Genomic DNA, 22,317 nt, shown 5'->3' on the forward strand with positions numbered 1-22,317 from the left:
GGGCGTTTTAAATGGCGGCGGTTGCTCTGAGGAGAAGGGCGCGAAGGAATAGGGGGATTCTCCTCTATGCTGTTCGGCCCCTTCTCTAAGCATAGGCGCCCCGGCTGCCTCCATGACGGAACACGTGAGGGGCTGGTGGAGCTGGTTTGCTTCCCCTGTGCTCTGGGAATGTGTCTCATCTCCCTCTGTGGGGTGACAGCTGTAATTTGTAGCTGTATTGTTGTTTTTTTTTCCCTAGTGTGTAATTCATATTCTTCTTCCTGAGTCCCTGCATTTTTTACTTATTAGTAGTTGTATGGTATGTACAGAGTATTTTCCTCCTTCAGAAAGCAGTTCTGTCACTTCAAAAACAAACTTGTCAGAGAGTAAAACCACATCTGCTTTTTTTTTTTCCCCATTGACAGATCAGTACCAGCTCTGGCAAAAGTAAATCCTCATGACTCTTAGCTCTGCATGAATTAAGTCCAAAAGAGAGCTGTGCATGATATTACACTATATACAGACAGTTAATTTTATCTACAGTGTCTGTGCCTGTTGGCCCTAAAATGTGAAAGTAGCTGCACTTAGTATTAGTTCTGGTCTTGTTCGGGTCAAAAACCTGTTTCTATGAACATTTTTAATATTCTATCTGTATTTTTCACAGGCTAATGTAAACTTTCAAATATGCAAAGCTTGTTGTTCTGAAATCAAGCAAAGAATTCTAGCTGGGGACTCCTGCATTTAAATTTTAAAATTGATTGTAAGTTATGAGCAATAGCAGAGGGAAGGGCGTTTCTAGGGCTCTGGGGTACTAGTGGTGAGTTGTCTCTTCCTGAAGCATGTTACAGTTTAGTTTCTGAAAATCAGAATGTTTTGGGGTGGGTTTTTTTGTGTGTGTGTTTTTCTTAACTAAAACATTAGACTTAAAGATAGGGTTGAGCTGGGCAGCTCATGGAATTTGAAGAGTTGCTCTGCTGCTGAGCTCTATTCATTTGACCTGGAAAGGGTTGTGCTGCTGGTAACTACTGAAATGCCGAAAATACAAACCCGATACTACGTACTGAAATACAAACCCGCAGCTGTGGTAGGAAGCTGGGCAGCAGGGTTTCACTGGCTGGGTTACCCCGGCACACCTATGGCATGGCCAGGCTTGCCCAATACCAAACTGTAATGAAATGGAGGAACCCTCAGGAGCCTGTAAACTCTTCCCACAGCTTTTCTTCCCTTTGGGGGGCTTTGTGACTGCAAGTCTTGTAAGGATTTGAATACATATTTTGTAGCGTCAAGAAGTTAGCCACCTTTAGAATAAGCATATATTTAAATAATGTGAGTTATCTGTGATGTACAGGAAGATTTAGTGTCCTTTTCTGGCCTTAGACTCCATAATCCTCTGTATAACTATACAACGCCTAAATCGCTGGTAATACTTGATAGTTCTCTATGCTTCGGTCTTTAGGTTGGACTGGCTAGTGCAGCATTTTCAAAGGTTTTCTAATAAGGATCCTGGGTTCATGGCATAGTCAAAACAGACAGTAGGTGTTAAGCTTAGCAGACAAGCTTTGCAAAAGGTTTTAGTAGTTTTACATATTTATTTGTGGAGAGTATTATGAAAATAATGGTTACTTTTTAAGCAGCACTTTTCACAGGTAAATCATTTTGCATTTTTACATTTTACAAGTTGATGGTGGACTACTGCCAACATTTTTGGCATAAGGGTATTTGCTCAGATCTGGTTCTGTAGCAAATGCTCGGTCTCTGACCACTGATGTATCCAGATTAAATTTGGTAGACTTCTGCACTTTGTGAAAGCTGCAAGCTGCATGTAACGGCAGAGTTTACCTTATGAAAGGTACCTGGCAGGATAAACTGTACCAAACGTAGTGCCTAATGCCCGATTTGCACCTTTAAAATTAAGAAGCTAATAATAAAGTATCATTTAAAGGCAAATAATCAATATTAGTAATCAAATTGTTAATAATTAAATTGCAGTTTTGTATTTAACTTCTCACATTTATTTAATTTTTTTCTACCTTTTTTTTTTCTTTTTATTTACCAACTCTGGCTGCTTATTCCCCCAGAGTCTTTCATTTTCTTTCTAATGCTAAGACAATAATTAATGGTGTAATTGTTACCCAGCCTGAGTGCTGCAATTGCATTCTTTTGGGCTTCCTTCACCTGTTTGTTATTTTTCCTCATCATTATTTGCCAAATTATTTTTCTTTCTTACACGGCCTCTGTTTGGGAGTCTTCATAGATCTGTTCTCCGCAGAAGAATTAATTTTCTCCTTCATGTTATGGCATAGGTTAAGCTCATATTTGACATTTTATTCTTTCAAGTTCCTTCCTTCAGTCGTTGCAAGTAACTGTTCTTTTTGTGCTTTTCAGTTACACTTTTCTCTATATTTTTACAGTGTGCCAAGAATTGCCTCCTAATTAAAAGTATCTCCCGAAACAAAAGATAGTGAGTTTTAGTTCAGGAGCTTCAAATCTGGTCTGGTTTATGTTGTTACACATCTTCCTTGGCAAAACGTTAGGTTGGTACATCTGTGCCTTTAATAAGTGGGCCTGAGGAATTAAGTTCCTTATTTTTAAAATTAGTACTTTTTTCTAACTTCCTGCTTGGTTGTTGAGCTCTTTACCCATCTTCACGGCCTCAGTTTCTGGAAAAGATAAAAGGGATTGTGGAAAAAAAATCCTTCAGGAGAACTTTTTCCTTAAAGATGCAAAAAGGCCCAAAGAACAGCATTAATACACTTTGATGCTTGTCTTTGATGTTCTGTGTGGAGCTATGAAGGCTAACAGCGCAGCAAAATTTGCTCACATCAGTGGCTGCAAAAATACTTCCTTTAATAACAGCATTTTAAGAGAGGAGGGAAGCATCTTTTACAGTCTCTCTTAAGATTTTTGTGGGTTTTTTTTAAATCCATTGTCATGTTATGGGACTGTTGTGCCACTTGTTAGTAGCAGTTGTGTATGTTTCCTAGGGACTTAATAGTTCACCAGTACTATTTTCTAATTTTTACAAATTGGCTATTGCATTATATTCATATTGCTTTTTAAATATTAAAACACTTCTTTCTCTATCTCTGATACACCAAACTTATTTTTCTGTAATCTTCACAGCTTAAAATGAGTGATTAAAGATGCTATTAACAATCAACAAAGCTCACTCAAGGATATCAGGAAACGCCTAGCACAGTATTTTTAATAGCTTCAAAAAATGAAAAACATATTTTTTGAACTTCTAGTATAAAATGTAAAATATTAGCATTATTGAGGTGCCTCTTTAAAATTGTAATGATCAGAGCAATAATGCTGGAGTATGACTTACGCTCTGGTAGATTATCTCTTTAAGATTATTCTGTGTTGCTAAGTAACGTGATTTGGTATTTCATTTTAAAACATATGGTGTGTAATGCATAATTGATTTAACATTTGCAAATTTTTTTTTTGTTTTAGTCAATCGAAGAAAATGAAGTTTATCTGCCTAATGATGAGCTCTGGATCTATGAAATGGATAGTGGATTATGGTAAGTTGCATAATTTATATTTAATTAATATATTAAGTTGATCTTTGCATAGATTACAGTTAACTGCGGTGAAAAGGCTTCAGTTGCATGAGTTATTGGTCACGTTCCCTGGTGTTTAAATAGCAGATGTTTCATGTAAAGACTGAAGAACAGACATGTGTACTTGCACATTAACTCTAGGAAAACGCATTAATTCCTTAAGTATAATTGTGGGTATTTTTTCAAGAGAATGTTTGAAACGGTCAGCTTAAGGCTTTGTTGTTAAAACAGGTGCATTTTATTTGGGAATTTACTTTGGCTTAGTTCTCCATATATTCATTTTTATGTTAAAAGGAATATTTAACCATTGAGTATTTGGGTTCTTGATCTATTCACAATTGCACATTTTTTGTTATTACTTGTGTTTTGAGTGTATTTGCATAAATAACTCATAACTAACCAGATTTTGCACGTCACTAGCAATTCAGTCTTTACATTTTGCATTCATTGTGTTTACTTATCATATGAGGGGACAGGTAATAATGCCTCTTTTTAAAGTTTTCCAGTGGTTTCTATTACAATAATTGCATTTAGTCTGGTAAAGTAGTGTCCATTTGGGCTTACATGTGTTTTCTGCCACCTGTCTTTCTAGTGTCCCACCTGTTTATATATTCCTTGCATACAACTATTTAGGAGATTCATTGCATAGCCTTATTCAAAGCAACAATTTGGAGGGAAAAGGGGAGGAGGGCTAGGTCAGGAGGGTGTCTTACAGTGTGTATGAAATTCCACATCTGTGTGGTCAGGTTACTGACTTTGAAAACATCAGTTTGCATGCGGTTACCTGTGAAGTTCTAGCAAGTCTTTTTGCCCCGCCTCCCCCTCTTTTTTTTTTTTTTAAGATTGTACCCTCATTGAGACTGTGGTTTGCTGTCTCTTCTTTTGGTGAAGGGGTTGGCTAAAGCAACCTCATACTCTCTCTTGGTTTTCACCCCTTCACCCCTGATGTCCCTGTATCGGTTGTACTGGTACAGCTGTTTATGTGGTCACATGGGAAATTGGATCAGGGAAGTGATCTGTGTTAAATATAACTTTTCTTTTTTTCAGGCTTATTTTTAGCCTGGTTCCGTTCTTGATCTCATTCAGTTTACAGCACAAATGGTTGTACTCGTACAGCTCAGTGCACTGCAGGACGCAGGGACAAGCAGAGGAATGAGACAGCAAGAGCAGAGAAGGTGAAGGTGGGCTGGCCTGTGGCAGGGCTGGTGCCAGAGCAGAGGTATTTGGCAGCAGTGCCCTGAGCAGTTGTGAGTGAGCGCTGTTTTGTAAAGGGACAGGTTACACACGTGTCATTCACATCTGGTGATTTGGCAAATAAAAAGCTTTTCCTTTTAATGGCTGCCCCCAGTTCTTTTAGATTGGGGTAAGGTCAAGCATCAGAACTCAAAGCTGTAAGAATCTTTTTCTTCTGTATAGCCACCAGTGACAGAAAATGAAGGCATCTGATCTAGGTGTGGGTGTATCAAAGAAGGGAATGAATGGAATTGACTGGGTCAAAAAGTGTGGTGATACTAGACCTGGCAGAGAGGAGAAAAAGTGGCTTTGAAGTGGGAGAGCATGACTGAGGAGGGAGACTGGGCTAAGGACACAGTTGGAAGGCACAGAGTCAGGTGGAGAGCTGAGAACAGTGAATAGGAGCAGGAGGGGAAGGAAACCTCAGTCGGAAACTGTGGGGTCAAAGCAAATGAGATGTTGGCAGCAAAGCTGGGGCAAGGGTTTGGAGTGCCAGCACAGGGAGGCTGGGATTTGGCTGCTAAATCTACAGAGACTGAAGGTGTAGCGACCAGGTGGAAATCCTAAACAAATCGTATGTCCTCTGTGCGTGTAGTGTGAGGGAGAAAGGCAGGGCCCTATCTTCTGTAGAAATTTGAGATCCTAGGAAAGCTGTTTCCAATGTGGGGTAGTGAGTCTAAGTGCAGTCTTGGCCTAATGCTCGGCCTCATGAGTTCAGCAGAAATCGAGTTTCATCAGATAGATGTGTAGTGCTTGAGATTGTATGATGTAAGAATTTGCATCACAGGAAGTTACTGGTTTGTAAGTGACACCAGCAAGGAAAAGGCTGGGAACTGCTGCTGAAGAACAGAGAACTCATTGCTAAAATCGGCATTATTGATTTTTTTATTACTCTAAATACAGTGCAAAATGCAGTTTTAGGAGTGGCATACTGCATGCCAAACTTAATGAGTACTTCTGACCTTTGTTTCTACTTCTGCCTCAGTTTTCCATTTGTGAAATAATGGTGATACCATGTTCTCATTTCAGGAGTTTTTGAAATGAATAGTATTTCCAGGATTTGAATAATTAATGGTTCAGCTCTACTAATGCTGTTTTAATATGGGCTTCACCTTCAGAAGAATTGAGATGCTTCATAAACATATGCACAATATTCATGTGAAAGTCATCTTACAGAGCAGGAGCCTGACTTCATTCATCAGCTATAGTTTCCAGTGCTAGTTGTGGCCAAAACATTGCAACTGTATTTTTAGGTTTAAGTATAAAAAAATATTAATACATCTGGCTCGGGTTTGTTAATTTCAGCAGGTTTGAAAACAGCTTTATAAGACTTAATGTATGTGCTAAATTGCAGGACAATGCACCTAATGGAAGGAGAGTTACCTACCTCCATGTCAGGAAGCTGTGGGGCAAGCATTAATGGGAAGCTGTACATTTTTGGTGGATTTGATGATAAAGGATACAGTAATCGGGTATTGTATTCTATTCTTTCCTAAAATACTGTATTTGAATCAATAATAATGCTGACCTTACTGTTTCATCTGGTGTACTTTGCATTTGAATTAAGGAGAAATGTAAGGAAAAGCTTAATTTTTTGTAGAAAAGGTGTACTTTTAAACTGACAAAAAACTTTTTGGTTTCGTTGTAATGTTCAACTTCGTATATTTTTCTGGGATTTTTCACAGAATCATAGCTTGAGAGTGAGACCTGTTACGTAAAACTTTCTGTATTTATTTCTGAAAACTGCCAGTGCTTTCCCAATTGCTTTCTTTTCTCTTTTTTTAAATATGTTGGCAGCCGTAATTGAAACTGATTTCAGAATATCACTTTTATTTTTGCTCTTTGATAGTGATTACCTTTCTTATATAATGAGGTAATAATTAAAATAAAGCTGCCAGTTTTCCTTGTAACTGAAGGCTGGACTAGCAAAGTAGAGGAAATGAGCTGCTTTATCATTTAGTGTAAATGAAGTCAGAGTTCAGCCCTGACTAGAAGATAACTGTCTATGGCAGGGGGATTGGAGCTCGATGATCTTCAAGGTCGTTTCCAACCTAAACCATTCTGCGATTCTATGAAATGGAGCCTGTAATCAGATCTCAGTTTAGTACTCAGTTCACAAGCTTTGTTGATTTTTGTGCAGTCGCCTGGTTAGGTCAGGCACTACTGCCAGTTCTGCCAGTAGAATTGAACTGAGAGCTGTTTGTCTTGCCGAAGTTTTTTGCAAGGCTTCAGTTGACTCTGGAAGGAGCAAGCTATTAGTGTTCTGGTCTGGCTGAGCCAAGGCAAGGAAACGTGCTGCTAATTCTCACACTTTTTGTGTTCCTGTGGTGTATCGCATTCTTCCTATATGTTGCTACATATTATAAACTTTACTGTCAGTTCTTTTTTTTTTTTTTTTTTCCAAAGGAAGTAGTGTATTCTGGGGGTGGTGGGATGTTCTTTTTGCTGGTGATTTGTTCTGGATTCCTCGACATCATTTATACTGAAAATGTTGTAATTTTTTTCTTTTAAGCTGTATTATGTTAATTTGCGAACAAAAAATGGAACCTATAGGTGGAAAAAAATTACAAATTTTAAAGGTCAACCTCCTACACCACGTGACAAGCTTTCCTGCTGGGTGTATAAGGACAGGTAACACATTAAGAATATTTAATATGTGTTAATTGCAGAGAGGAAGTACTATAAAATGAAGAGAACACAGGTTTGGGATTCATGAAACTAATTCTTAGCTTGACTTGCTATGGCATTTTGTGTAACTCTTCTAACAACTTTCTACCAGAGTTTTCTCACGTGTAAGCTGAATTAAGGGTAAGTATAAAGCCATCTTAGGAGAGGGTTAGGAAATTTCGTGAAAGTTTCTGGAATGCTTTAAGCCTTTAGATAAAGGGCATTATGCATCTATTACTCATGGTTTTAATTTTAACACAGGTTTAAAAATCTGTATAAAAATTACTTTTCTTTTTTTGTTACATTATGTAAGCAGTAAACTATTACCTGGAATAAAATACACTAGTATATTTTCAAGGATTTTAATAATATACAAATACTGACAATTGCAAAGGCATTTCAGTGAGTATCTTTATTTTCTAAGAACCAAGTCAGCCTAGATATGTGTTGTAAAAGTTACTGAGTGTATTTAGAAAAAATATTTAGCTAAAAATAAATACTTCAGATTTTGTGTTTATTATGGAAAGTGTCTGTATATTGAGGCATATGTGGTTACAAGGAAGTGACATGTCAGTGATTTGTTATGAAAGTTACTGTAAACAAGTAAAAGTATGATATACAATGAACAGTATAAAATGTAAATGATTTATCTGTTTCTGGACTCCACATCTAAAGAGGTTTTGCATAAGCTGGTAGTGCCTCTCAGTACTATATCTTGGTTTTGTAATACTAATTTAACGGCAAGATATATGAAAATAAATATATTTGACCAAGTTCTCCTTAGCTATCAAAAAGATTATTCAAAATGAAATTAATCTATTCAGAGTATCGTGTAATCCATGTACTGAGAAAATTACCTATTTTAGGTGGCAGAGTGTAACCGTTTCATTTACCAAAAGTATTTGGGGACAAGCTATGCACCTTTTCAGAAGTATACCTTAAAATTTCACAAGATGTGAGTTTGCAGATCAGCATGTATGGTGTATTGCACAATGCTTTCAGTAACTCTGTTTCCCTAGGAATGTCAGTCTGGAATGACCTTCACCATCCCATCATTTCCTAAATTGCGTTCTCCCAAGATCACTAACAACTATACCAAATATCCTCAAATGTTGACGTTAAACAAAACTTTAGGAACCATTACTTATGGATGGCCATTTCATGGGTGGAATATTAGGCTGGGAGGTGTGTAACGATACTTGCGATGCAATATGTTCAGTAGTGCTTAGTTGAAAGAATCTCTTTGTAAGCTAGAGAAAGACTGTGGGTCACAGGCAGTCCGTGGGCTGAACCTTGGGAACGTTTGTTATGACAGTATGTATACGGAAGGCTAACAAATATAGCAGGAGCATAGGAATTTCAGTAGAAAAGAGTAGGAATTCTAGCAGAAGCATAGGCATTTCCCTGTCTTCTGCGTTATGTGTCATTTTGAGACTCGTGTCCAAAAATGTTTCTGTGATAAATAAGCTTGTGGATGGAGGAATAGAGAATAGACATTGGAGGTATCTTGAACCTCCTTCCTTGCTTATGTGGATTTCTGTCAGGCTTGTTGAGGACTGTAACTATTACCTTCATCTTGGTAAGGTTTGTTGTGTAATTAGATGCAATATGAAATATTTTAAGTTGTTTATATTATTAATAGTACAGTAGGTAAACCAAAATTTGAAATTAATTATTACAGCTTATTCATTTGAATGTTATTTACAAAACAGCTAACTGAACGTATTTTTTGTTGTTCTTCTTTTAGGCTAATATATTTTGGTGGCTATGGTTGTAGGAAGCATAATGAACTTAGTGATTGTTTTGATGTCCATGATGCATTTTGGGTAAGAGGTTTGTCACAATTCTGAGTGATTTTTCCTTTCTGATTGTCAAAACATTGTTTTAAACTATTCTCAGTAAGTATGAAAATCTGTCTGATTTTTCTTTTATTTGTAGCATCAGCAGAAATGCAAATGAGAATCTTCTACTTAGATTTGAAATTTCAGATATTGCATGTTGGGAGCAGTTGGTGTTCAGTGTATTCCAAGTACCCAGTGCTAGGCTTTCAGTGCAATGAAACAAAATGCAGTCAAAGCAGAAACAAAAGCAGTATTTTTAAATCTGAAGACATATTTTAAATATGAAACTCCCAGAAAATTTTAGAATTTATTTCCTTGAAGTAACAATAGGGAATTTATAGCTTCACAACTCTTAACTGACAAATACTTTAAGTTATTGTATTTAATTTGTTATCCAGAGTAAATGCCATTACTTTAAGATGACTGGATTAGCTAGTTTCCTGTGATGATTTCTTACAGTTAATAGAAAGGAGACTGTTAAGAGTATTTAGTGACAGGAATTAATAAGAAGTAGATATTCATTCAAGGAAGTATAAATCCTTACATCAAATATTAAATATTGACATACAGAAATGTATTGCTTTGTACAATCTATTTATTTCTCAGTATGTTACATTAAAAATTAGAAGGTAGAATTTGTCTACTTCAGTGACTGATGTTGGAGCCCAAAGCCCGTTTTTTAGAAGTATCATCAGCCCTAACATTCCGGAATGCTGCTGACCTTCAACTAGACCTGAGCTGCTGCATCATTATTAAAAAGATTAACATATGTTTCTTTTAATAATATTCTGTATTTTGGTTTATTTTCTGTTTTGATAGATCACTTCTGGCTTTGTATCCTTTAATAGGCATGAGGATTTTAAAATAGAATAAACTCTTTTTTTAACTTCTTTTTTTAGGAAGGACAGATATTCTGGGGATGGCATAATGACGTTCATGTATTTGATACAACCACACAAACTTGGTCTCAACCAGCAATTCGAGTGAGTGTTTTTAGTCTTGTCTTTTGACACAATTGTGATTTTACTGCATTTTGAATAGTATTGTGCTCTAGAAAATGATGTTGGGAAAAGCAATTTGAATATGCTTAGTATTGCTCAGGCTTATAACGTGAAACAGGAGGACACTCAATGCCTCTGAAATACGGAAAATTCAGAACTGATGGGAATTTTTTTTCCCACAGGATGTTATTAGACCGGTGGTTTTTCTGTAATGTGGTTCTGATACAAAAAATACCGTACGCTTCAGAGAAGTATTAGAAATCTGAATGCATTAGAAGATGATACAGAATACTGTATCTAGGGGATAGTTTTGCGATAAAGCTTTGTATTCTAGCTTTAGACAACTGTTGGGAATATAAAATTACTGTCAGTGCTCTGTAACTGGGAAGGCAAGGCGCTGGAGTACTCCAGAAAATGATTTAGTAGGAGTACCAGAGTGGGGCTGAGCAACAGGATGTGGAGGTGTTTCAGTCCTCACAATGCAAGACTGGATCCAGCGGAATGGATTTTGGCGATTATACCAACTTTGGGTATCCTTGTAGGCCCTGCCAGGGCTTTGGATATGGAAGAGTTTCATGGCTGGAGCACAGCCAGTAAGTAACACAGGCCAGCTCTGCATTCACACTGGGTCACACCTAGTGAAGGCCTTCAGGAATGAAACGAAGGTCTTCAGGGAGTGCATAGTAGAAACACGAGTGCTTTTAATGGTGCCAAACCGAAACCCCATTTATCTGAACTGTTTTGATATGAAGTCATTTGGATGACTGTTTCTGTGTATAATTAATCTGCAACATGGATTAATCTCTCATGTGGTCAAGTCCCAGTTATCAGTGAGAGGTTAAGTCTGCGTGGAGATTTCTTCCTTTTCCCTGCCTCCCCCTTTTCATAAGGCTGATGGGTCAGAGTGAAGGATAGCATATTGGGGTGAAAGAACAGCAGTGGCCTCGAAATCCAGTCTCTTGGTTCACCATTCAGCTTTCACAGAGTTAAAGAAGACAAGGGGAGAGAGATAGTAAACTCGCTGTATTGCTAGTTTAGGCCTTCAGTTTTTCTTTGTGAAGTAAAGATACGTGTTTAGTATGCGAGGGTTATATGCTTGTTATTTTGAATGTTGCCTATATGGCGTTGCTGTAATTCCATTCAAGAGTTAATGTTGAAAAATCTTTTGAACAAATATCTCCCATCATGCTATATTGTTAGAATAAACGGATCAGATATTCTTCAGCAAATATATGATTTTAATAGTCTTCCAAAGGAGCATGTACACTCACTTTCCCAATAAAATGCACACGTTCCTATTTACTGATATTAAGGTGATAGTATACTGTAAAGGTTCACAAAATCCTGATGAGTTTACATAAGAACTCAGTAAAAGAAGTACACAGTAATGACTATCTGACACTATTTTATGGTCTTTATAGGATGTTCTGAAATTCCTATAAAACTAAATGCAAAAAATGGAATTACCATTGAAAAGTAAAAGGCAGTTTTGCTATCTTTACTTCTGATTTACACAGGGAATGCGTTTTGGCATGTACCTATTGGATGTAACATCAAATTTTAAGATCTGTTTTTTGTTCCAGTTCCTGATGGTTTGCGCTTTGGAAAAATAAAGCTGCACAGGGTATATCAACAATAACTGATGTGTTACTGTAATTTTATGCTTAGGAATTAAAGAGAAATTAATTGTATTTCACTTACGTAAAGCAATGATAAATCAGACCAAGAGGGAATATGTTAAACAGTAGCTGCTGAGGGAGCTCAATTAAAGCTGTCCTTGGCAAATATGTGTATCTTCTAATGTCTCTGGAATCTTGGACATGACTACAAATCATTTCCTTTTAAAGTTGCAGTTCTGTCAGCATATTGATGCATGTTGGCCTTACGTTTGCAATCTCTGTGATACTGGCTTGCCACTGTCCTTGGCTGGCACTTTGATGATGTTCTGAAGGATCTTATTTTGTTTTTTTCAGGGTGGAGATCCGCCTCAGCCTCGAGCAGCTCATACCTGCGCTGTGCTGGGAAATAAAGGTTACATCTTTGGAGGACGAGTGCTGGTTAGTGTTTAATTAAAACATTTTATTGGCAGTAATATTATTTTCTCGGCAATTATTTTATTTATAACAAATTATTTTTGTAGTAGAAAAATATCCAGAATGTCTTTGGCCTAACCTGTATGTTAAGGGTGTTGAATCCAGGATGCTTCTTTTCATTTCCTTGTACCTTACAAAAAGAAGAGTCTGTCTTTCTGTTTGTAATATTAATGATGAAGCATACGTCCCAAAAGGGGAAAAAACAGGTGACTGTGGTAAATGCCAATGTTTATAAATCAACAAAAATGGCTGATGTGTCCGTAACCTCTGTAGGAGATGGTTCTTTGAGAGTGGAGCAAAAGCAAGCCTGCTGATAGACCAGGTTTAAATAAATAATGAGATGCTAGCATTCTGGGCTTGCTACACTTTAGCAGTTTTATACATCAAACCTGCTGGCTTTTTTCCCCCATTTCACTTAATGAAATGCTAGCAAGTAGTAAATATAACCGGGACTTTAGCTTGTGCTTCACCCTCCTCCCCCCCTGCTAAAGAAAGAGGAAATGTGTAAGAACAGCCAGTTACTCTGGTACACATCTCTCATACCCTGATGCTTACCTTCTGGGAAAGTGAAGTTCAGAATAGCTGTTGGGATACAGGATTTTATATTTACAGTTGCAACGTGTGGTTCTGAAAGGTAGGAAATAACAGATTTCAGTTGGCTTTACGATTTAAACTTTTGTCATTTTTTGCACACAAGTGACTGAAATATAGATGTCTGTAAAAGGCAGCATGTGATTATAATGTCTGGGTACAAAGCTATTAGTTTCTGTGTGTTCAAGCTGGTACAGTATGCTGCAGCATGTTATCTGATAGCACAGGCCGCTGCAGGCACAGGTCATTCCAGTCCTGTCAAGCCTCACCTCTACTCTCTGAATAACAGTCATACAGTCTCAGTCTTTACCTTTAGCATGCTCTGTGCCCTTGGTACAGAATATGCGGAGCGTACGATAGAGATTGCTGTTAACAGTTTTATTCTGTGCATCCAATATAAGCTCTTCACCACAAGAGTAAGGCTTGTATTTGCGTTCTTTATAGTTGATCCAAGACTGTACCGTTTAATACACTGTGGGACGATCTTAAATCTGTTGTACCTTAGGTAATAGTCAAAGGCAGTGTAAGAACTGTCTAACGTGCCATCAGTGTGTACTTAAATCAAGGCTAGATTTTTGCTATATAATCTTAACTCTTCCTAGCTCTTTTTAACTTAACAAAAAAAAAAGTTATAGGCATCATCCCCCTGGTTCTCTGTACCTAACAAACTTGAAGCCACTGCTGGGAAGCAAGGAGATACTAAAACCTCTCAGCAACACACTTAGTTTTTCTAGTACTAGTCAGAGGAGATTTTCTCTTCAGTTCTTCTCTGCTGAAGCATTAACGTAAGAATTTAAGCCTGAGACAGCAATCCAGTACAAAAAACATATTCCTGTTCTACGTCTGAAAATAAGGGTGGCAGTAGGTAGTCTTAACTAATGCAGGCTCCACTATCGTTTGTAAGTGTTTTGCAACGATAGATTCTTTATGGGCTGGAAAGTGTACCACCTCTTTTTAGAACTGCTGCAAAAGCATAGGGAAGATAATATTTTTAAATTTAAAAAATAAAATAAAAAAAATGTATGAGCTGCAGTTTATCACAAATGTGAGAAACAGATTCTGTAAGGCAAGTAAAAAACCTCCTAATTTAAGTTACTGTGTACTCTTCCATATTTTTTTTAAATTTAAGTTTTTAGCTCTTTTTACCTACAGCTAATTTAGAGCCTTTAATCATGTTCAGCTAGAGGGTGAGACGTGGTGCTTTCTATCTCTACTGCTATGAAAAGTAACAGTGAGGAAGCCTTTGAAAGCTGGCAGTGCTGTGTTTCTATAGTTTCATTATATGAAAGAGAAGGAATTAACTGTTGGTTGAAAATGCCCTACAATGAACATATGCCAACTTCGTCTTGGAAGGCTGCCATAACCTAAACCCTGTATTCTTAAGTACTTGCAAATGAAACAGTGTAAAATTGCACTTTGTTCCCTGTCCCCTGTTTTTCATGCTGTAAAAGCTGTACTGTAATGCAGCGTTCTTCTCAGGGAAAGTCTACAGCTCTGTTACAAAATGGCTTACTCCTGCTTGCTCAGAAACCAGACGTACAGATCAAGGCAGGTTCAGAATGGCCACACAATGTCCAGCCAGTTTTTCAGTTTGAATCGCCTCACACAGCTGCAGGAAAAGTTTTTACCTAAGTACCTCTTCAGAGCAATCAGAAAAGAAAGTAACCACAGTTGATCCTGTTTATTCTTACCGTTCTGCATGATGTGGTATGTGGCCTTTCGTACAGGCTCACAACCTCTGGAATTGTTGCTAAAGCCCCGCCTCTGACTGAGAGAGGCGCGTGCAGTGACTTCCAGAGCTATAGGTCTGGACAAACTTGATTTGCAAATAACTAAGGAAATAAAGGGATATTAGAAGAGATTGAAAAAGTATCTAGTCTTACTTGAATCTTGTGTGTCAGGGTTAGCCATGCCAGGCTAAGTGAGCCCCTGCTTCTGCTATGGACTTACTCTTTCGTGTCTGCTGTATATATGAACTCTTGCTGACCACAGCTGAACTGAACCGTGCTCCTCATTTAGCAAGCCTGCAGATGTGAGAGGGAAAGAAGGAAACCTAGATGTGAAGAAATATGCAGCTCAGGACCTTCTGGCCTACCATTTATTTCTGAACACTTCCTCAACCTTCAAAGCCTTGCGCCCTCTGGCTTTTTGTTAACAAGGGCTATCTCTGTGTGATGCGGAGGTCTTCACACCAGAAACAGAATAGCCCCGAGTGTTGTGCCCAAGCTAGTTAGGGATGCTGCACTGTGCCTATTGCAACTGAACTGCTTTGTAACTCAAGCTAGAATTCTCATGCAGCCTCTGCAAGTGGAATTAGTGGTAAACTGGAGCTCGCCTGTCATTTCTCCACTGTGCTGTTGCATGGTTAGATATGCCCTAAGAGGACATGGCCTCTGGCTTCTATTTGACAATTTGACTACAGGATTCAGAAATACAAGAAGGCTCTGCTCTGAAAAGGTTTTTCTCTTCGTCAGGTAGCATCAGCTTTCTTAAAAACCATTTTCTAAATTTCAATGAAACCGCTTGGGAACTATGTCAGAGAAGAGTGAAATTTCTGAAAGCTATTTTTAATTTTGTGGGAGAGCAGCAAGTGTAATTTTTACCGTAGTGATACTCTGTTAGTGATTCACTTTTTAACCTAGAAATAAATGGAAGGAACTTCACAAAGGTTAGGGAACATTCAGTGGGACTTGAGGAATTAATGTAAGTCATGAAACAGGAAAGGAAAGCTAAAGACATCAGAAAAACACTACATTTCCTGACAACAGGAGTAACTTCTCCCCAAAGGATGAAGTCTTGCTTTTCTCCATAAATTAAGGAGCAAATACGGGGTTGCTCTGCTCCTCCTTCTCCTTCTAGTTCACCATAATACAAATCTTCCCAGGGAAAAGGCTCTACAAGGAACCAGAAAGGGCCAGGAAGTGTCATGAGGCTTCTCCTATTCATCTTTCTGGGAGGAAAGGGCACCTTTTTCCAAACTTGGAGCTAGAACTGGTAAAAGAAGATGATGATGATCAAAATCAATTGTACCAGGAATCATTTGAAAACAGGCTCAGAAGTATTATGTGGACTCTGTTCCTCCAGGTAAGCCCCTGAAAAAACAGAAATGGGAGAAAGTGGGAAGGAAGGAGAGTTAGTCCAAAAGTTGATGCAAGTCTCATGTTTGATTTAAGTGGAAAGTTTTCATGTAAAGAATGATGAAGTAATAAAGTCTTTCCAGCAGCTCTTCACACATCTGATGCCTTAATGTATGCATGTTGATATTTCCTGTTATCTTTTCTGTTATTGAAGATCAGAAGATACATTGAACCGCAGTCCTCCTTACAAAGATTTGAGCTGTAACAGCTGTTTGATAGTAAATCTCAGAATGGAGAGCTGCAGAGAGTTTACTGTAACAGCAGTGAGCTGTAAATATGTCACCCTTAATGCCTTTCAAAGTGCTAGAAAGCTAATCCTGAGACAAAGCAGATCCTGGTTAATGTTTACTGGGCTGCAAATAAATGAACATGCCATAGATAAGTAGGATGTCTTAGAGGTCCTTGTAGCTCAAAGAGAAATGCAAACCCTCTTATGAAGCTTGATGCTTTTAAGCCAATTAAGAATCATTTTAGGATTATCAGCTATATGATTGAATATAGTTGGCAGCATTTAGAAATACATGAGAAACTGCAGGAAAACTTTGCGTATGGCAAGTGACGATACTATAACCTGACTTTGTGCTTTACAGTTTCCCAAATAACAGTTGAGTAGAAAGGCATTTTCATTTATTAAAGCTATGTTAAAGGACTGAATCTTAGACATAAATGTCCAACTGATGCTGTGTTTTGAATTCAAAATGAGGTTGATGTAATTATGCATCTGTCAATCTGTTGAATCATGAGAATGTAAAGATTATAATACATTGATTTCCCAGGGACCAAGAAACTGAAAACTACTCCATCTTCTGCCTAATGCCTAGGAAAGGAAAGTCAGCGAGGAGGTCTTGAACAGGATCTTCTTGGAACCTTCATTTCCAACATAACAGCAACTTTCTTTCTTCCCTTTCTTTAATGGATGTCCTCCATATTGAACTGTGTTATTCCAAGATGATTAAATATTTCTAGTTCTAGAGGCCAGTGTCTAGCTGTGTACAGGTACAGCAGAAGATACTCAGTAATTGCATTTTGCTTTCTGCTTATATAATTTGTTCCTCATTGCCTTCAAAGCCATCTGAAGGAGCAGGAAACTGAATAGACTTGTCATGGAAGACAGATCTGTTCCACTAGCTGTCAGTTGGATCACACTTTATTGTTATATTCACCCTCTTGCAGGGATAAAGTTTCTCAGGCAATGCGTAAAAGCCCTCACATTCTGCTTTTCTTTAGCCTATTGGCCTCTCTGAAGACATTTCCAAAATGTTAGTTAAGGTTCTCTTCCCTTGGACAGAAAAGGTCTGGCACATACTTGATCAGAGGAGGCCATAGCTATCCTGAAAACCATGCTGTTTCCTGCAATACCCTGAGAGACTTTCCATAGCTCTGATGGACAGCTTTGGAAGTCTCTCAGACTCGCTAACTGGCTGAGTTCTCGGGGGGTAAAAAAAACTACTCCTATTCTGACTTGAATGACAAGTCTAGTTTCTGCCTCAAAGGATCTGCAAGCTGGAGAAAGGCTTATTCTAATAGATCTATGGACTACCCTAGGAGAAAAGAAATTGTAAGGTAAGGCAAGATATATTTCCCTACTTCTCAGATAATGTTTTGTAGTACCTAGGAGAATCACAAGTGTATTGGGAGCCATTGAAAATATTGCTGCAATCGAAAGCAAAGAAATTCTTTCATGTATTCTCCCTCCCCCTTTATGTTTCTAAGGCAATTACTTTCTTCATCTCGAGAGAGGCAGATATGCAAGTGTATTGATTTCCCATTGTTCTTATTGATGCATTTTATTATTTTTATGGCAAATGCTAAAGGGTCATAAAACCTTGTTGTTGCTAGTAGTAACCTTGTGAAAGGTCTCGCCTTCTGGAAAAGAGAGGAAAAACACAGATGTGTTGAACTTCATCTGGGATGTCATGTCATGTAATGAGTACAGTACCTACTAGAATATTTCAAGGAATAAGTGACCAGGCAGGAGGATGCATAGTTCTGATCACAATGCAAAGAAAAATAGTGAGAGAAAACTATACGTAGAGTGATACACCTTCTGCAATTACCTACCATGAATTCTGTGGATTAAAATTGAGTATATTTGTAGGAACTGAATATCATAGTTCTTCACTATTAAACTACTATTAAAGGCTAAAATTGGCCCCATACTACCATTGCACTACTGGAAATATTCCTGACAGGTAGTTTTCTGAGAGTTGCATGGATTTTACGAGAAGAAATGCTTTTCACCTGCCACATAATATAGAGCACAATGGGTACAGTTTTCTTCAAAATACTGTTACTTGGAATACTCTGTCCTGGGAAGGCCTTGCTGAAATATTTTGCTCTCTGTTTGCTTAATATAACACAACTGGGATTTTATTTATTTGTTTTAGCAAACTAGAATGAATGATTTGCACTGCCTGAATTTAGACACTTGGACTTGGTCTGGAAGGTAGGTCTCTCTCTCTAACACTTAAAGTAGAATGTAGCAGATTGAAACATTGTTAAATAGTTCCAGTGCTAATTTTGTAGCTTTTCTAAGAGGAGAATGGGAGTTTGGGGACTATTTTAACAGCTGTTATATTGTGATTTCAATTTAATTTAATTTGGTGGTGGTTACTAAGCTTTTTCTGTTCCGCACCGAAGCATTGATGATGCTATTTTAAGCACAGCATGTAGTGATTTAACATCACCATTTTCAAGATGAGTACATTTATCCATATGGAATTTCAGTTTTTATGTCTTTTTGAATGCTGTTTTTACTGTCTATATTTGGCTCATCATGGTACAGAATGAGGAAGGATCTTCCCCCCTCCAAGATAAGCATCCTAACCATTTTTTAAAAAATCAAGTATAAAGCATGATCTAAATATCTCAGTTTTAAACTAAATGAGATATTACTGTACTTCCTAATACTCGGTTGTTTGCATGTAGCATTTATGATGGTGTCTACTGCACATGTAGAATCAGTGGGTATATTGTTAGCTGATAGACAGACCAAGAGATAAACAGTAAGTAGTGGTTGATAACCGCTGTTCTGTTCCTGTTGTCAAGAGAACCTAATAGTAATTTCATAAAAGACCATGAAATTCACCTTTCCTGAATATGTGTCAGTACCGATCCTGCTCCAGGGCTCTGTGCTTCATGCACCTGTGACAGGCATCTTTAATCACCTGTGGCTGCTATTCTGATCCTACATCCAGTGTGTTCCTCTGTCCTTTGAGCTGAGAGCAAAACAAGGGAGTAGACACAACCCTCCATGCATTCCTTCCTGCTGCTGATGGCAGCAGGACAAAGTCCCTCAGTCCTTTCAAAAAAACTTCTCTCTGAAGATGTCTTTAATTAGCACTTACGATTATTCAGTTTAATACTCCCTCTTCCTTGCTGGTTGTTTTAAAATTAATGATGTTGTACCTAAACGGTAGCATTGTCCCTCTTAGACTGTGAACTTTACCTCTGAGTGGATTGATTATTCAGATTATTGCTTTAGCTGCTTGCTTTTTTTTGTTGTTGAATGAGCAGTTGCTGTTTGACTTGCTTTATATTGCTTTAAAAAAAGGAAACCTGTGACAGTTGAGTGAGAAGTCAATGAGAGGAATTTCAAGCCCTGAAGGAGGAGTGTCAAATGTCAACATTCTGTCTTAGTCCTCATCAGCCAGTGTTCCCTTTTGTTTGGCATATGAAAGCTCATATTGAAGTTTTTAAAAAGTGTTCTGTCCTTGACCTGAATACAACAGGCTGGTTTTACGTACGCAGACACGCACATATCCTCAGACTAAGGATGGTAATAGTAAATTCAGCCATTCCTAAAAACTGAAGATTGTTCCAATACTCAATTGTTTCTGTTTTGTGATCCAAGAATAACTGGCAAGACTTACCCATGATTTAGTATAGACTCTGATCATTATAAATTTAGGAGCCTACCATCCAGCCATTCTGTAGCACCTCTGCAAAGAGTCTTTGAGAGACTGAAATAAGATATTGAAGAGAGACTTAAAAAAGAGATTTAAGAAATTAGGAAAAAAAGAGTCTTTGCAGAGTGCGTGCTGCTGTGGTGTCACTGCATGAGAGGTAAAACGTTCATATTTGGTATATAGAGAAGTAACTACTCAAGGGCTGGTCTTATAGGAAACTTCACAGGCCTGAGAGCTGTTCTTCCCTTTCTAAAGTGCATAATCTTAGGGAAACCTGAGAGATATAATTCTTATTGTCACAGATGGCAGAATTTAGATTAGCCCTTGTCAGCTGTCAGTCGGGGGGGGCAGTGTAGCTTCCAAGGGCTAGATGATGTCTTCTCCAAATAGTTTATTTGTGGCTATTAATTATCTACTATGGTAAAATCATCTCATATTACCAGGCCAACTGTCAGCATGCATAAACATATAGGCCCCCTTAGCATGATTTCATTTCCTAATTACAAGAGGAGCAAAAATCAGTCTATATTTCAGGACAATATCATATTAGTATTTACATTTTTCACTCCAGTTTACAGTCTGTCTTCACACAAAGTGTTTGGAAAATTATTTCTGGCTACATGCTTCCTTTCATAAAATCAGCAGTGGTGGCTGTATTAGAAATTGGGCATTTGTAGGGATCATCTCCAACATAAAGAACTTGGTCCCAAAGTTCCCGTGATTCTAGGCACAAACATTGTAAAATAAGACAGGAGATAAACAGGCCGGGGTTTTTTTTTCCCCTCTTTTTTTTTTTTGTCTGAAATTTATATAGCAAAGAAATGCTTGCTGAGACCAATAAAGTTATGTATTGAGAGTGTGAAGTAAAGAAGATAACTCTAGATCCTTTGATTACCGACAATGGTTTTGAATGGTTCTAATCAGACAATCCATTTCCAGCTGAAAATAGCCTCTAAAAAGCCCTGGTGTCATTTGAGTATTTTGCAGGTGGGGAGAATCCTTCAGACTTGTTTGCTGTCGGTGTGACTATTTTCTCCTCTAGGTATTTCTTGCAAGGAACCTTACCTTTCTTATGCTATCGCTTCAGATCCCTTTTTACTGAAATCTCTGATCTGACGATGAATTAAAAATTGGGCAGGATACAGCCTTCCTGATCTTGCTAACAGAATTATCTCAGCCATTCTGCAGCTGCAGAGAGATTGTCTTTGATTGCCATGTGAATTATCACCAAACAAGACTGGAGGATTTAATGCAGATTAAAAAGTTTGGCTGTCTGAATGCTGCTGACCAAGGCAAGTTGACTGCAGGTGTATGAAGTTCTTCTGTAAAGTACAGATCTCCTAGTCAGGAGGACTTGGTTTGTACAGTCCTACATTCAAATTCACTTACTGGACATCCTCCTAAAAGAAAAATTCCAAATGCAATGGTGATTTTATTTAAAGCCCCATGGCTTTTCATTACCCTGTCATGTCAAGGTTTTCTTCTTATTCAACTCTATACAGATTTCTTACGAATTGCATAATATTCACCTATTCATCCAGGAATATCTTCCAGCATGAGATCATAATATTTATTTTAACTTGCCACTACCCAGAAGTTACCTTGCCTTCCCTGAGCTCCACTGACCTGTTATTCAACATGTTCAATATTATGTTATTTCTGTTACTGTGATATTATTTTGTCTCAGTAGCATGAAAGATTGAAATGTTATCACCCATCAGTATCTGGTATATATCAAAGCCTGTTCTATCTCAGCACAGTCTGCCTCTTCTGCCAATTTTAGAAGCATCTTATACAAGAGTTGTGCAAAGCAGGCACTCAGACATTGTGACTTGGCTCTAACTTCAGTGCCAAATTTAGTAGAACAGTTTTGCAATCACTGTTTAATTAGCTATGATTCTTCAGCCTTGCTTCCAGATGGAGAACTGCTTAGCAGTTACCAGTATTGAAATTCCTCTAACTGAACTGCAGATGCCTCTGTTACTCACCCTAGGCTTCCTCTGTGCTCAGTTAAGAGAAATAGGCTCTTCTTGGGCACAAGACAACTGCTGCTAAGGTAGACATCTAAAATAAATCACGAGTTGTGCTTTTCAAGGACCTGTTTCTCTTCGTTGATTATAAAGGAAATACAGATGACTGTCTGAGTCTGCAGTGTTCGTATTGTAGATTGAGCACACATCTGCGTATATTATACTCGCCTCACTTTAGCAAACTGATTCTTTGAGACACAGTCTACCTGGATTGAACATTCCTTTCTTCCCCGCTCTGGACAGTGTCTGACTAAGATTCTGACCCCCC

The 22,317-nt window shown here is 37.9% G+C and overlaps 1 protein-coding gene across 1 annotated transcript in view; it reads left to right on the forward strand.

Moving 5' to 3' along the window:
- Positions 1 to 112: 112 nt before the first annotated feature.
- Positions 113 to 22,317, forward strand: part of KLHDC1 (kelch domain containing 1) — a 29,411-nt gene continuing 7,206 nt past the window's right edge. The window contains exons 1-8 of the mRNA XM_009893929.1: positions 113 to 124; positions 3,439 to 3,509; positions 6,136 to 6,253; positions 7,294 to 7,412; positions 9,196 to 9,274; positions 10,189 to 10,272; positions 12,264 to 12,347; positions 18,499 to 18,557. Of these exons, the coding sequence (XP_009892231.1) occupies positions 113 to 124; positions 3,439 to 3,509; positions 6,136 to 6,253; positions 7,294 to 7,412; positions 9,196 to 9,274; positions 10,189 to 10,272; positions 12,264 to 12,347; positions 18,499 to 18,557 (626 nt within the window). The remainder of the gene's footprint in view (positions 125 to 3,438; positions 3,510 to 6,135; positions 6,254 to 7,293; positions 7,413 to 9,195; positions 9,275 to 10,188; positions 10,273 to 12,263; positions 12,348 to 18,498; positions 18,558 to 22,317) is intronic.

This window comes from Charadrius vociferus, unplaced genomic scaffold, assembly GCF_000708025.1.
Source record: "Charadrius vociferus isolate BGI_N301 unplaced genomic scaffold, ASM70802v2 scaffold49, whole genome shotgun sequence".
NCBI classification, from domain to species: Eukaryota; Metazoa; Chordata; class Aves; order Charadriiformes; family Charadriidae; genus Charadrius; species Charadrius vociferus.